The 15,409-nt window shown below is 44.5% G+C and overlaps 2 protein-coding genes across 2 annotated transcripts in view; both read left to right on the forward strand.

The window, feature by feature from the left end:
• The window catches only part of calb2a (calbindin 2a), a 144,099-nt gene that overhangs the window by 80,302 nt on the left and 48,388 nt on the right, over positions 1–15,409 (forward strand). The gene's annotated exons all lie outside the window — the stretch shown is intronic.
• Positions 6,943–15,409, forward strand: part of pnp6 (purine nucleoside phosphorylase 6) — a 19,543-nt gene continuing 11,076 nt past the window's right edge. Inside the window, exons 1-3 of the mRNA XM_015965214.3 lie at positions 6,943–7,116; positions 11,297–11,466; positions 13,590–13,693. Coding sequence (XP_015820700.3) covers positions 7,076–7,116; positions 11,297–11,466; positions 13,590–13,693 — 315 coding nt within the window. The 5' untranslated portion in view covers positions 6,943–7,075. The remainder of the gene's footprint in view (positions 7,117–11,296; positions 11,467–13,589; positions 13,694–15,409) is intronic.

Genomic DNA, 15,409 nt, shown 5'->3' on the forward strand with positions numbered 1-15,409 from the left:
AAAAGGATTCCTAATTAAATGTGCAGGAGCGTAATACACAAAACTGTGATTATTAATACAAATGTTCTTAACTTCAACAGCCAGGTGGTTTTAGAAACCTACAGAAACACTAAAGTGACATTTATTTTATGGTTTGAAGTCATTAATGCAGCTGGACGCCAACACTATGTAAACAATTATCTATAAAGCATGTGATGAAAAGACAAAATAGTTCAATAAAGATTATAATGGGATTAACTATAAAAACAATTATTTCCTTTTGCTTTGAAAGAACCCTCAGCAGGATGGAGAACAGGCACAAAAATGCTGAGCTGAGGTCCCTGTAAGTAAACACTGCAGTCAGATATTGATTTTTGTTCCCTATAAGAAGCCAAGGTAATTATTAGGGCAATCGGTCATTTGAAGAAGGTTCTTTAAAAGCATTGGATGGTGTCCAAAACATGGGTCACAGGAAACCGAGGTCCTGTTAACTCAAGAGGAAAGCCCAGTTCAAATGTCTGCACAATACTTGGTCATTTTCTATTTTGGTTCACAATAAAAACAATGACTGACAGCTCCCTCCTGGTCAGAACAAATCAGAAAAGCACAGCAGCTGCTTGCCTCCCTTAAACGCCTTGACAACGCCGTTATCTCTAGATCTAGACCTGTTTTATGAGACTGTTTTCACATCAATGCTTTTAGCGGTTTTCCTCAGGCAGGAATTACAGATTCTTCAAAGAATGAACACAACATGCTCTAAGGCTATCAGCCCTCATGGAAACCAATGATGTTTTATCAGTCAGTTGCTTCAGGGCATCAAGTCTCAGTGTGACATTTTTAGTTTCTCACTTGTTCCCCCATTTTCTTCAGTGGGGTCCACAGGGAACTGGTGCAGCACTCCAGCAGCCATCAGGTGAGAGGCAGGAGAAACCCTGGACAAGAGTCCAGTCATTGTTATTTTTAGGGTACATAATTTAATTCTACAGCATAAACGTGTTACTGCGTGGCGGCACTGTCACTTCGCAGCAAGAAGGCCTCTGGTTCATCCCAGCTGCAGTCTTTCTGCATGGAGTTGGCATGTTCTCATGTGTACTTGGAGTGGACATGTTCTACTCATACATGCATGAAGCTAGTATGTTCTCCTCATACACACTTGAAGTTAGCATGTTCTCATGTATACATGGAGCTAGCATGTTCTCCTCATACACACTTGAAGTTAGCATGTTCTCATGTATACATGGAGCTAGCATGTTCTCCTCATACACGCATAGAGCTAGCATGTTCTCCTCATACTCGCATGGAGCTAGCATGTTCTCCTCATACACACATAGAGCTAGCATGTTCTCCTCATACTCGCATGGAGCTAGCATGTTCTCCTCATACACACATAGAGCTAGCATGTTCTCCTCATACACGTTTGACGTTAGCATGTTCTCATGTATACATGGAGTTTGCATGTTCTCCTCATACAGACATGGAGCTAGCATGTTCTCCTCCTACACGCATAGAACTAACATGTTCTCCTCATACACACATAGAGCTACCATGTTCTCATGTATACATGGAGTTTACATGTTCTCCTCACACACACATGGAGCTAGCATGTTCTCCTCATACACACATGGAGCTAGCATGTTCTCCTCATACTCACATGGAGCTAGCGTGTTCTCCTCATACACACATAGAGCTACCATGTTCTCATGTATACATGGAGTTCGCATGTTCTCCTCATACACGTTTGAAGTAAGCATGTTCTCATGTATACATGGAGTTAGCATGTTCTCCTCACACACACATGGAGCTAGCATGTTCTCCTCATACACACATGGAGCTAGCATGTCCTCCTCATACACACATGGAGCTAGCATGTTCTCCTCATACTGGCATGGAGCTAGCATGTTCTCCTCATACACATTTGAAGTTAGAATGTTCTCCTCACATACACATGGAGCTAGCATGTTCTCCTCATACACACATGGAGCTAGCATGTTCTCCTCATACACGCATGGAGCTAGTATGTTCTCCCCATACAGGCTTGAAGTTAGCATGTTCTCATATATACATGGAGTTAGCATGTTCTCCTCATACACACATGGAGCTAGCATGTTCTCCTCATACTGGCATGGAGCTAGCATGTTCTCCTCATACACATTTGAAGTTAGAATGTTCTCCTCACATACACATGGAGCTAGCATGTTCTCCTCATACCCACATGGAGCTAGCATGTTCTCCTCATACACGCATGGAGCTAGTATGTTCTCCCCATACAGGCTTGAAGTTAGCATGTTCTCATATATACATGGAGTTAGCATGTTCTCCTCATACACACATGGAGCTAGTATGTTCTCCTCATACACACTTGAAGTTAGCATGTTCTCATGTATACATGAAGCTAGCATGTTCTCCTCATACACACTTGAAGTTAGCGTGTTCTCATCTATACATGGAGCTAGCATGTTCTCCTCATACACGCATAGAGCTAGCATGTTCTCCTCATACGCGCATGGAGCTAGCATGTTCTCCTCACACGCTTGAAGTTAGCATGTTCTCATGTATACATGGAGTTCGCATGTTCTCCTCATACAGACATGGAGCTAGCATGTTCTCCTCATACACGTTTGAAGTTAGTATGTTCTCAATTCAATTCAATTCAAAAATACTTTATTAATCCCAGAGGGAAATTGATTGCTGTAGTAGCTCAGAATAATAATAATATTCAAGTCATCAAAGAGTTGTTGTATATTACAATGGCTGTTGGCAAGAAGGATCTCCAGTAGCGGTCAGTGTTGCAGCCAAACTGAAGAAGTCTCTGACTGATGACACTCTTCCATTGTCGGACAGTCTTGTGAAGAGAATGCTCAGGGTTGTCCATCATTTTCATGATTCTCTGGAGAAACCTTCTTTAAATTATCTCCTCCAGCGGTTCCGAAACTGCCGAAACTCTGGCTGAGTCCTTGAAAGGGCTTGGAGTTCCTCCATTGTTGGCCAGTGATCTCACATTGCCCGTTATGATTGATGGAAGAAATGGTTTGAATTTCCTCTTTCTCTGTCTCCGTTTTGCTCCCGCTCTGCACCCACGCTTCTTGCGTTTTAGCTCATTTGGGATTTGTGGCTTCAGTTGAGGTATTATTTCAGCCTTTCCAATGTTAATCAGCTGCTCCTGATTGTAAACTAGCTTGTTGCCATGGTTACGCATCATAACAAATGCTCAAAAAGTGAAAAAAAAGCTAAAGATAGCAGTAAAAATCCTCCAAGCTTCACAGCACCAGAAACATAAAAGTAAAATGTCCAATAAAATACAGTTTTTCTTGAGAAACTAGAAGAAAAAATGCCCAAGAAAAGGCAAAACTTACATATAGTCAACAGAGCTACTCCAACATGCAGCCGCCCAGAGCAGCGCAGTTCCGGAAAAAGGAGCTCCTCATACACACATAGAGCTACCATGTTCTCATGTATACATGGAGTTCGCATGTTCTCCTCATACACGTTTGAAGTTAGCATGTTTTCATGTATACATGGAGTCAGCATGTTCTCCTCACACACACATGGAGCTAGCATGTTCTCCTCATACACACATGGAGCTAGCATGTTCTCCTCATACACGTTTGAAGTTAGCATGTTCTCATGTATACATGGAGTTAGCATGTTCTCCTCACACACATGGAGCTAGCATGTTCTCCTCATACACACATGGAGCTAGCATGTTCTCCTCATACACACATGGAGCTAGCATGTTCTCCTCATACACACATGGAGCTAGCATGTTCTCCTCATACACGCATAGAACTAGCATGTTCTCCTCATACACACATGGAGCTAGCATGTTCTCCTCATACACACATAGAGCTACCATGTTCTCATGTATACATGGAGTTCGCATGTTCTCCTCATACACGTTTGAAGTTAGCATGTTCTCCTCATACACACATGGAGCTAGCATGTTCTCCTCATATACACATGGATCTAGCATGTTCTCCTCATACACACATGGAGATAGCATGTTCTCCTCATACTCGCATGGAGCTAGCATGTTCTCCTCATACACACAGAGCTACCATGTTCTCATGTATACATGGAGTTTGCATGTTCTCCTCATACACGTATGAAGTTAGTATGTTCTCATGTATACATGGAGTTAGCATGTTCTCCTCACACACACATGGAGCTAGCATGTTCTCCTCATACACACATGGAGCTAGCATGTTCTCCTCATACTCGCATGGAGCTAGCATGTTCTCCTCATACACACAGAGCTACCATGTTCTCATGTATACATGGAGTTCGCATGTTCTCCTCATACACGTTTGAAGTTAGCATGTTCTCATGTATACATGGAGTTAGCATGTTCTCCTCATACACACATGGAGTTAGCATGTTCTCCTCATACACACATGGAGCCAGCATGTTCTCCTCATACACACATGGAGCTAGCATGTTATCCTCATGTACACTTGGAGTTAGCATGTTCTCCTCACACACACATGGAGCTAGCATGTTCTCCTCATACACACATGGAGCTAGCATGTTCTCCTCATACACACATGGAGCCAGCATGTTCTCCTCATACACACATGGAGCTAGCATGTTCTCCTCATACTCGCATGGAGCTAGCATGTTCTCCTCATACACGTTTGAAGTTAGCATGTTCTCATGTATACATGGAGTTAGCATGTTCTCCTCATAAAAACATGGAGCTAGCATGTTCTCCTCCTACACACATGGAGCTAGCAGTTCTCCTCATACACTCATGGAGCTAGCATGTTCTCCCCATACACGCTTGAAGTTAGCATGTTTTCATGTATACATGGAGTTAGCGTGTTCTACACATGGAGCTAGCATGTTCTCCTCGTACACGCATGGAGCTAGCATGTTCTCCTCATACACGCATGGAGCTAGCATATTCTCCCCATGCATGAGTGGAGTTAGCATGTTTACGCCATGTTCCAACAAAAGCAAAACAAAGACCACCTTGAATAACCTGAAAAACAAAACTTTTGCGTATCGAAGAACTTCCCAAACTGCATTTAAATTTGTTGGATGTAATTTTTATATTCAGAAACTATAATAAATGTCGAGGAATAAACAGAATCCTGATTACTTTAAAATCAGTGTTTCATTTACAACATTACATTTGCCATTCATTAGAAATGTTTTAGCTAGCTTATAGCTTCTTACGTCTCCTAAATGGAAAAATCAGTAAACGTTGACGCCCCAAACAATTTAACTATGAAACAATAACGAGCTGGTTATTTTAACAAAGTACATTATTTATAATTTTTGTTCCAACAAAGGAAGAAACAAAGATCTACCATCTGAAGTTCTCCGTCAAGGAAAACTTGTAACGCTGCCGGTGTGAGCTGTTGCCGTGGTAACGAGTCAACGTTCCCTTCAGTAAGCGGCTCTCTGATTGGCTAGCAGCTGCCTGCTTCCAAAAGAACCGTATAGCTCTTTTTTATGTTTAATCATGACATGAATGGAGACCAAAGTGAGATTATGGCTGATTTTAACAAATCTGGCAAATATAGAAATTATGCTAAACAAAAAACAAAGTAATGCAACTTCCCGTCGCACACAATAAAGATCGGAGACGCTCACTTCTGCTTTAGTCTTTTTAATGACTCCAAAAGAGTTGCTGTTGGCCGCAACCACGCCGAACACAGAGCCCCAAAACCAACGAACAGCGAGAGAGCGAGACCAAAACCAAAAACTACACCTCAGGGGTTTTTCACTCACTCCCCCCGGCTCTCCTGCACACACTCCTCCCGACCCTCACTCTCGCTCCTCTCCCTTCATAGAACAGCTCATAGATTCCGCTCTATTACACTAAAAGAGAACCAAGCACAAAAGAACAATTAACTGCAAAGAACGCAGCACATGGAACACATCCTGCTGACACTCTACATAGAGCACAGCTAAAGTGCAGAACGTTACAGTAATTTAAAATGAACCAACACAACATTTTTGCTTGAATTGAATCAGCTTGACTCTGAACTTCTGACTCGAGACCATTTAGCTAATTTTCCTTATGCGCAAAAACACTGTTTTAGTCTGCTATTAAGCCTTGTATGTGTGTGGCAAAGAAACACAAGTAAGAAATGCCCTTTCGGACAGATTATAACAGGACACACATTTCTAGATCATTATTTAATTTATAAAAAATCCCTCTGAAGTAGCTTTACATGACATATTCGAACTGACAAGGAATTTTCTCCCCCTTTACAGGCCCCACTATTAGCAATCACAGCAGGAACAATCCTGGATTTCCAAGAATCCGTTTATAAGAAGACAAGTGCTTTCATACTCAAATGTTTGACTGGCAGAAAAAATATACAATTGTTTCATAAAAAGAAAAATTATTTTGAAGTTGAGTTATTTTTACTGTCAGGCACAAAAACAAGCCATTTCGGGAAGATGTTAAATGTAAATTATGTTGATACTTGAGATAAAACAATAAACTCCTACCAGCATTGATTTGATAAATTATTCTCATAAAACCGTTGGTTAAATAAAATGATAAAAATAAATTATTGTTTCACCACTTTTATGTGCTTGTGTTTGACTGCTTTGAGTCAGCACCCCACATTTATTTGAAACTTTGTTGAGTCATGTTTGTGCTTTCTCTCCTTTCTCCCAACACCATGACTCAGCACGTTTCGTTGTTTTAGGGCAGAGAAGCAGGAATGGGGATGTTTGCCTGCTTTTTGGGAACACATCATGCAAGGTTTTGTGGATTTTTGAGTTTGAAAGTACAAAACTCGGTGTGTTGTGCAGCCTTCGGTTATAATGAACCTTAATAATAACAGTTTTATATAAGTGGGTTGTTGTATCTCTCACCCTGTCACCCCCACCCGCCCAGACTGGTGAACGGGTCAGTGAGTTGCCCAGCCTGCTAGAAAATAGGATTTAACATTCTTCAAAGAGACCGTCGGTCTGCGGAGGCCACGCCTCTTCGTCATATGTGTAGCTACGTCACCGCGTAACATGACCTCCGCCGCTGAGTCTGCAGCAGCACCGTCTCTACCTCCAGCCGTCAAAGCATCGATAAGTGCGGTGAAAACCAACAGAAACACCTCGTCGGCAGCAGACCAGCGTAAAAATGGAAACCACGGCCTCCTCCTCCCCCTCCAGCCGGTGCAGGTAGGACGGAAACACGCCGGATGCTGCTGACAGGCGATGACAGCTCATGTGTTCAAGCCTATTCGAGATTATTAGTTACGGTGCCTGAGAAATCAAGATTGTTAATGCTTCGTTCGCGGGTTTAAACGCAGAACCGTATATTACAAGGCAGTGAAGAGGATTACAGCAGCCAATAGGAGGCTTCCTTCTACCTCTGACGTAACATCGTCGTGTTACAGGTGTTTACTGCCCACAGTCCTGCTCTTCCTGTTATTGGGTTTACCTTGGCTCGCTGCAGCTCAGGTATCAGGCTGGTGAGAAGCCTGGGGACTCAAACACACCCAGCTGGGTTTTCAGGACCGGTTTCGATGCGTCTGTCAAAGAAAAATAAATGACAACAAAACATTGCTGTGGTGATGGTGATTACGAAGCCTGAAGGCTGCAGAAGGACAGGAATCCAAACTCTCCAGCACCACGGACAGCTCCGCGCGGGACCCCACGCGAGCCAAGACGCAATCAAAAAATATCGTTCAACTTGTCGAGTATAAATGAGCAAATGAAAATAAATACAGTAGTCTTGGATGAATAAAACCTACAAATCTTACAAACACAAGTATTACTAGGAGTAACATATGTTTTATCCATTCAGTATGTTTCCTCCTCTCTGGGGAACCACTAGGTATTCCCAGGGCAGAGGGGAAAAAATAGTGACCAGCAGAGGGAAGAAATCACCTCCGCTGCCTCGTCTGGATGAAGAGGAGCAGCTCCACTCTGATCTCCTTATTCTATCAGTTTGTTAAGCCTGGTCTCCCAAGGATGGAAGCTAATATCTATTGCTCGCATGTGCGGGCAGCAGTAACCCAGGTGGTAGAGCAGGTTGTCCAGTAATTGGAGGGTTGTAGGTTTAATCCCGGCTCCCACCAGGGAATGCTGCTGCTGTGTCCTTGGGCAACACACTTTACCCGCTGCCTGCTGGAGGTGGTCGGCGGGACCCGTGGTGCCAGTGTTCCACAGTCTCACTTCCGTCAATGCGCCCCAGGGCAGCTGTGGCTACATTGTAGCTCATCATCATCAGCGTGTGAATGGGTGAGTGACTGATTGCATTGTGAAGTGCCTTGGGGGGGTTTGTAGACGCCTAAGAAGGCACTATATAAATACAGGCCATTTACATCCGGGATGCACCCTCGGTAAAGCCCCAACCTGCTGCTCCGTCCTACCATCAGGTATGAACGGGAAACCAAGGGAACCCCTTTTGACTCAGAACCTTTTCCTGAAGGAGAACCCTGGTCTCAGACATGGAGGAGCTGGCTCTCATCATCACTCTGCTACAAACGGCCCCAGCGCAAGCTGAAGGTCACCGATAAACCAACGTTATCTGTAGAACACGATGAGACCCCGAGGTTCTCTCCCACGCAGAGCTATGTATGTTGGGTTCCTGTTTATGGGATGGGCGAGGAGCCAAAGCCTCTTGCTTCCTCTTCAGCAGGGCTACATGTTAAACATTGTTGATATTCACTTTTACAGGTTTATAAATCACTGATTTTACAGAGATGATCACCTAAATCAGCAGAAACTCTGTAGTTCATTTCCAGCGACCGCGGTCACCTGTGTGACATCTCTTTTTAACTCTTCACCTGCACAGCTGTGTAAAGAGCGAATTTGGATCACGATGAACTTGGAACTGCTTTCTTTCATGATAAAAACGCATAAACCTCTCAACGTGTGTGCAGGGACAAACATTTCTCACCGTTGTCTTGGCAAAACAGCGACACCTGAATTTTTTTTCACATTTGTTGTGAGTTAGAAATAAAAATGAGAGAGGGTGAAACATTTGAGGGCGGAGGACCCAGGGCGACTCAAATGCAGCAGTCATCGGCTCCAAACTGTTCTCCCAGTCACCGGGCTCTCTTCCTGCCACAGATTGGTCCGGTAAACACCGCAGCCTGACGTGTCACTTCATCTCAGTAACAAAGCTTCAGGCGCAGAGGGAACATTAGCAAGGTGATAGCTTTACAGGCAGATTTATGATCAGAATTACCCACGGTTTCAGACTGTTTCATCCCTCCAGGCACATTATCAAATCAACATCTGTGGATAACAGTTTGGCAGGTACACTCAGAAATGTGCCTCATAACACAGACTATTACTTACTTTTAGATTTACAGGACAACGAGTGAAAATCTGTGTTTTTTTTTATTTGATCACCTTTAACCCTTACCGTTCCAAATGAACAATAAAAGTTTCATTGCGGTTTTCTTTACCTCACAAAGACATTAAAGCTCGTCGTCTTCCTCCGCTTATCCGGGTCCGGGTCGCGGGGGCAGCATCCCAACTAGGGAGCTCCAGACCGTCCTCTCCCCGGCCACCTCCACCAGCTCCTCCGGCAGGACCCCAAGGCGTTCCCGGACCAGAATGGAGATGTAACCTCTCCAACGTGTTCTGGGTCGACCCGGGGGCCTCCTGCCGGCAGGACATGCCCGAAACACCTCCCCAGGGAGGCGTCCAGGAGGCATCCTGACCAGATGCCCAAACCACCTCAACTGGCTCCTTTCGATCCGGAGGAGCAGCGGTTCTACTCCGAGTCCCTCCCGAATGTCCGAGCTCCTCACCCTATCTCTAAGGCTGAGCCTGGCCACCCTACGGAGGAGACTCATTTCGGCCGCTTGTATCCACGATCTCGTTCTTTCGGTCATTACCCAAAGCTCATGACCATAGGTGAGGATTGGGACGTAGATCGACCGGTAAATCGAGAGCCTGGCTTTCTGGCTCAGCTCCCTCTTCACCACGACAGATCGGCTCAGCGTCCGCATCACTGCAGACGCCGAACCAATCCGCCTGTCGATCTCCCGATCCCTCCTTCCCTCACTCATGAACAAGACCCCGAGATACTTAAACCCCTCCACTTGAGGTAGGACCTCTCCCCCGACCCGGAGTTGGCAAGCCACCCTTTTCCGGTCGAGAACATTAAAGCTGCTTTAGCGAATCTGCAGAACAAGCTAGCTTCTGAACACAAACACCGTCACAGAACACTCACCCCTCCCTCAGGTATCTTCCCCGAGACGCTGGAGGGAACAAGATGGTGCTTAACACCAGCCGCCGTTTTCTAGGTCCAAACGTCTTTGTTGTCCGTGACTTCAAATGGTATTTTTCTTTGTGGTAGTTTGTCCTAAAGCTGAGGTGGAAGCTGTTTCTCCTTCTCTGATGTTACTGAACAGAGAAGCTCTCACACCAGTGTTGTTCTGGTGCCGAACACGTGAGTGTGTGATGAGTGGAGGGCCCAGGGAAGTGCGGCGGTTTGGTGAGACCGACAACCTGATGGTGTAACAGTTGGTTTCAGTCTAAAATGTGTTAATGGTGGAGGTTTTTAGACAAATGCAGGAGAACCACGTCTTTTATTTTTTCTATTTTGTTACAGCTCCGCCATATATTATTAGCTATGAATGTTAAGAGGCAATAAAAAAGTAAAAAAAAAAATCCATCGCAGCATTGTAAAGGGTTTAAAAGGTTTTCTGAATTGTTGATTACCCGCGGATACAAGCGGCCGAAATGAGTTTCCTCCGTAGGGTGGCCGGGCTCAGCCTTAGAGATAGGGTGAGGAGCTCGGACATTCGGGAGGGACTCGGAGTAGAACTGCTGCTCCTCCGGATCGAAAGGAGCCAGTTGAGGTGGTTTGGGTATCTGGTCAGGATGCCTCCTGGACGCCTCCCTGGGGAGGTGTTTCGGGCATGTCCTGCCGGCAGGAGGCCCCCGGGTCGACCCAAGACACGTTGGAGAGGTTACATCTCCAATCTGGTCCAGGAACGCCTTGGGGTCCTGCTGGAGGAGCTGGTGGAGGTGGCCGGGGAGAGGACTGTCTGGAGCTCCCTGGTTGGGATGCTAAACCCGCGACCCGAACCCGGATAAGCGGAGGAAGACGACGACGACGTTGATTACTGATGAAAACTGACTTTTCCTGCTGACAGTGAAAAGTTTTCATTTTTGCTCAGCTGTGAAATTTGTAAAAGGTGTGTTTTTGTCCACCTGAATTAGGGACGCATTCAGTCCGTTTTCATTCAGCAATAAAAAAAATAAAGTATGTGCAGCTTCTATTTTTATTATTCACAATAGGTAAATGAATCCACTAAGAAAACATTTATTAGGATTTTAGGGTGGGGGTCTGATTCTACCACATGTCCTAAATGTCTTAATTATGTATGTTTAGTTACAGTTATGAAGATTACAAAGAGACAGCAGACTGGCTGCTGACACACACCAAAAAGCGTCCCAAGGTGGCGATCATCTGTGGTTCAGGTCTGGGCGGTCTGGGTGACCTGCTGGAGGATAAAACCATGTTCTCCTATAAAGACATTCCCCGTTTCCCGGCCAGCACCGGTAAGGAAGCACCAGGAAATCCAGCAACATTAACTCATTCATAATACATTTCTGCATAAATACAACCTCAAATATCAACATGTTTGCACACAAATTCTCATAAAGATTCAGAGATGTTCTAACTGTGAGTGGTTGAGGTCGGAGAAGGTCTTCTGTAGGGACTCCTAAACATTCCCAGTAAGGCACATTGACACACAGACTAAGGCCCTGTCCACACGTAGCCGGGGATCTGCCAAAACGTAGATATTTTTCTACGTTTTGGCCTGTCATCCACACGAAAACGGAGTTTTTTCACGTGAAAACGGATCTTTTTAAAAACTCCGGCCAAAGTGAAGATCTGCGTTTTCTCCGTTTTGGGTGTCTGCGTGTGGACAGACAAAACCGGAGTTTTAAGGTCCGCAACGTCACTTTCCGCGACAAAAAAAAAATGCTGACATCACGTGTGCGACCTGTGTTTACACTAGCCGGCATCATGGAAGCCCTCAGAGCTGCGCTCTGTCACTACCCGATCCATCAGTTGTCCAAGCGCTTTCTGCTCGTTTGTTTTTGCAAGCGGAATTACTGCTCCTTGCGGAAGACCACAGACGAAGGACGAGGTTAAGAACGGGGGAAGTACTGCCGTCTACAGGTCTGGCATGTCCTTAACAACGTATTTATCCGGGTACGTGTGGACAGAGTTTTTTTTAAAACGCGGTGGTGTGGATGCAAGTTTTTGGAGGGGCGGATATTCGTTTTGAAAGAACCCCGGCTACGTGTGGACTAGGCCTAATACTCAGAAAAGATAGTTCTTTTGGCTATTATACAAAAATAGATAGTTGCTTCCTGCAGTACTCAGACTCTACCAGATAATACATGTAGCTGCCCCTGGCACCATGAAGAAAAGAACGGAGAGCCTCGACGGGTGCATAAACTTTTATTATTTTCTCTGGTCCAATGCCTTGGACTTCACTCCACGAGTTGCACCGTGAAAACTGTTCAGAGATGTACAAAAGCATAAATAAAAGGTGAACACAACTTCGATGTCATAACAGAAATAGATTATATTCTCACATTTACTTTGCTCCGCTGGCCAAGGGTGCTAACCAAAACAATCATTCCTCAAAGCTGCTTTATCTGTAGATTTGACTCGGTGATGGACAAGAAAAACAAACAATGACTGTAGAGTGTCAAAATAATAACCCAAACAAAAGCATCAATACAGCAAAACTTACGTGGGGATGCAGTCAGCAATGTGCAGCTGAGGTGAATTTAGGCTAAAGACATAATTTAATACTTCAAACAGTGTAATCTTCTCTACAAACAAATTAACCCGAGCAGTTTTCTCTGGAAGGGTGTGGCTTATGTAAATTCTGTGAGCCAATTAAGGGTCATTGCCATCAGCTGCTCAGCTGGCAGCTACATGTATAGCATTCAGGTTATTTTTTAAATAATCTACCATCCATCCATCATCTGAACCCGCTTGTCCACGCTGGGTTGTGGGGGGAGGGGGCTGGTGCCCTGGACAGGTTGTCAGTCCATTGCAGGGCAACACAGAGACACACAGCACAAACAACCAAGCATGCACACTCACACCTAAGGATAATTTAGAGCGACCAATCAACCTGACAGTCATGTTTTTGGACCGTGGAAGGAAGCCAGAGTACCTGGAGATAACCCGCGCATGCTCAGGGAGAACACACAAACTCCACACAGAAAGACCCCAAGCCGGGATGTGAGCCCAGGACATTTTTGCTGCGAGGCAACGATGCTAACGACTGCACCACTGTGCAGCACAGGAATGCGCCGATCTTCCTAAAATTAGAAATGATCATTTCAGACATGATCCATTAGAGGGACGGTTTCCATTTCGATCATTTCTCGTAGCAAATATTTTAGATTTTTGTGGGAATATATTATATTTTGCCTCAGCTTCAGCTCAAGATCTGATGACGGCCCGAACAAGTGAATAAAGGATTCTATTTTGGTTGTTAAAAAGTCTACTGATGATTTTAATGCAGAAATATGAAAAAATCTTAATAAACTTCCATGTAAAATAAAATATCTGCAGCGTCTCAGCATGAATGCAGGTCTTAATACTGTGTGTGCGTGCGTGCGTGCGCGTTCGTGTGTGTGTGTGTGTGTAGTCCCAGGTCATGCAGGCCAGCTGGTGTTTGGGAAGCTGCAGGGCTGCGAATGCGTCTGCATGCAGGGCCGATTCCACTTCTACGAAGGCTACAACGTGCAAACGGTAAAACTCTATTTTCTCTTCTGTCTCTACATCTGCTGTTACCATCCCAACATGATTTAGCTGCTGATTGTTTCTTTTAGTCTGTTTTTCTTACAATGAGCCAAACTTTTTAAATGGAACATTATAAAGTGATGAGTTTCTTTGGATTTTTGTTGCTTTTTCAACCATTTTCTCTCCTTTCCTCTTATCTGACCAGAACAGTACGTTCTTGTGTGTGTGGAAATCGGACAAGTGGACAAATGAAGAATAACTGTCTTGATAGTCTTCAAAAGAAAGCATGTTGCTTGCTGCCTTTCAGGATAGAGTTTAAACCCATTATTGTATGTTGAGAAAATGATAAGAGCCATTTGGTCAATTTTTGAGCATAAATTTCCGGGAAAGCTCACAGAATCAGCTATCCTTCAAAGCAGGGGCTGCATTAGGCCCGGCTACTTGGGCTGGAGCCCCGGATGTTTAATCATAAGCCCCGGATCTAAATCGCAGAAGTAACATGCAGTACCAAAGTCCAACAGAGAGGGAGCAGCTGGCAGTAGTTTGTATACAGCCTGCCTGAGCCTCCACCACTGAAGAAGAAGCCCTTCAGCAGCCGGCTTCTTCTACACTCTCTGCCTGAAACGCATGAGTGAAGATGGACATAAGGACGTTTTTTAGACCAAAAGTACGGCGACAGAACCCCAGCTTTGATGAGACTGGTGCTGACTCAGGTGTGTGAGTCTTATTTGAAAATATTTGTTGTGCTGCTGGTTTGCCTAAAGTTAGCTTACTATCAGGTGAAGTTGATGGAGAAAGAAAGGGAATATTTACTATCATCTCACACTAAACACTAACAGGAACAATACTCTTCCCTGAAAATGCTTAATATGCAGCTTCGGATTAAAAATTATGTGGTACAAGACATATATGATGTTGACTAGTGCGTGTCACGTGTGTGCGCGCGTGCGTGTGTGTTAAGCCCCGGATCTTCTTCAGTCCTAAATCCGCCCCTGCCTCAAAGAGTGCGTGATTAACGACTCTCAGCTTTAATCCTGAGCCACTATCAGTGACATCAGCAGAATATCATCATCGTCAGTACGCTGAGACAGAAATCTTCTGTATTGTTTCACTCCATCAATAATAAATATTGTTCAACTTGTTACTGAGCGTAGATGAGCCAACTAAAATAAATTAAGTTGAAATATTTGGGATGAATCAAACCTACAAATCTTACAAATACAAGCATTACAAGCAGTTTCAGTTTGGTCACCCGAGGATGGAAGCTAATTTCTATTGCTCACATCTGTGGGCAGCAGTATCTGAGGCAGAAACGTAGGTTCCCCAGTGGTTAAAGGGTTGTGTGTTCCTGGCTCCCACCAGAGAATGCTGCTGCAGTGTCCTTGGGCAAGACGCTTAACCCGTCGCGGTGGTCAGAAATCAATAATTTAAAAGTTTAACTAAAATCTGTTCAGTAATTCTTGTGACACACACACACATGTGCACTTTTGTTAAACTTTAACTTTTGCTTATTTTTTTTGTTTTTCGAGTTTGGGTGTAATGTGCTACTCGTCAGATCGCTGGTTTGCTATGGTCTCTACTAGATTTAACAGATTCCGATATTCCCCCCCGGATCAGAAACCGATGAACGCCTCATCCACACAGTCAGGTTATTTCTCCCTCATTTGTACGTTGCTCTCTCCTGCCCTTTAAGACTTTGCTGATGCTGATGAGACTCCATTTGGG

This window comes from Nothobranchius furzeri, chromosome 4 (assembly GCF_043380555.1).
Source record: "Nothobranchius furzeri strain GRZ-AD chromosome 4, NfurGRZ-RIMD1, whole genome shotgun sequence".
In the NCBI taxonomy this organism is placed as follows: domain Eukaryota; kingdom Metazoa; phylum Chordata; class Actinopteri; order Cyprinodontiformes; family Nothobranchiidae; genus Nothobranchius; species Nothobranchius furzeri.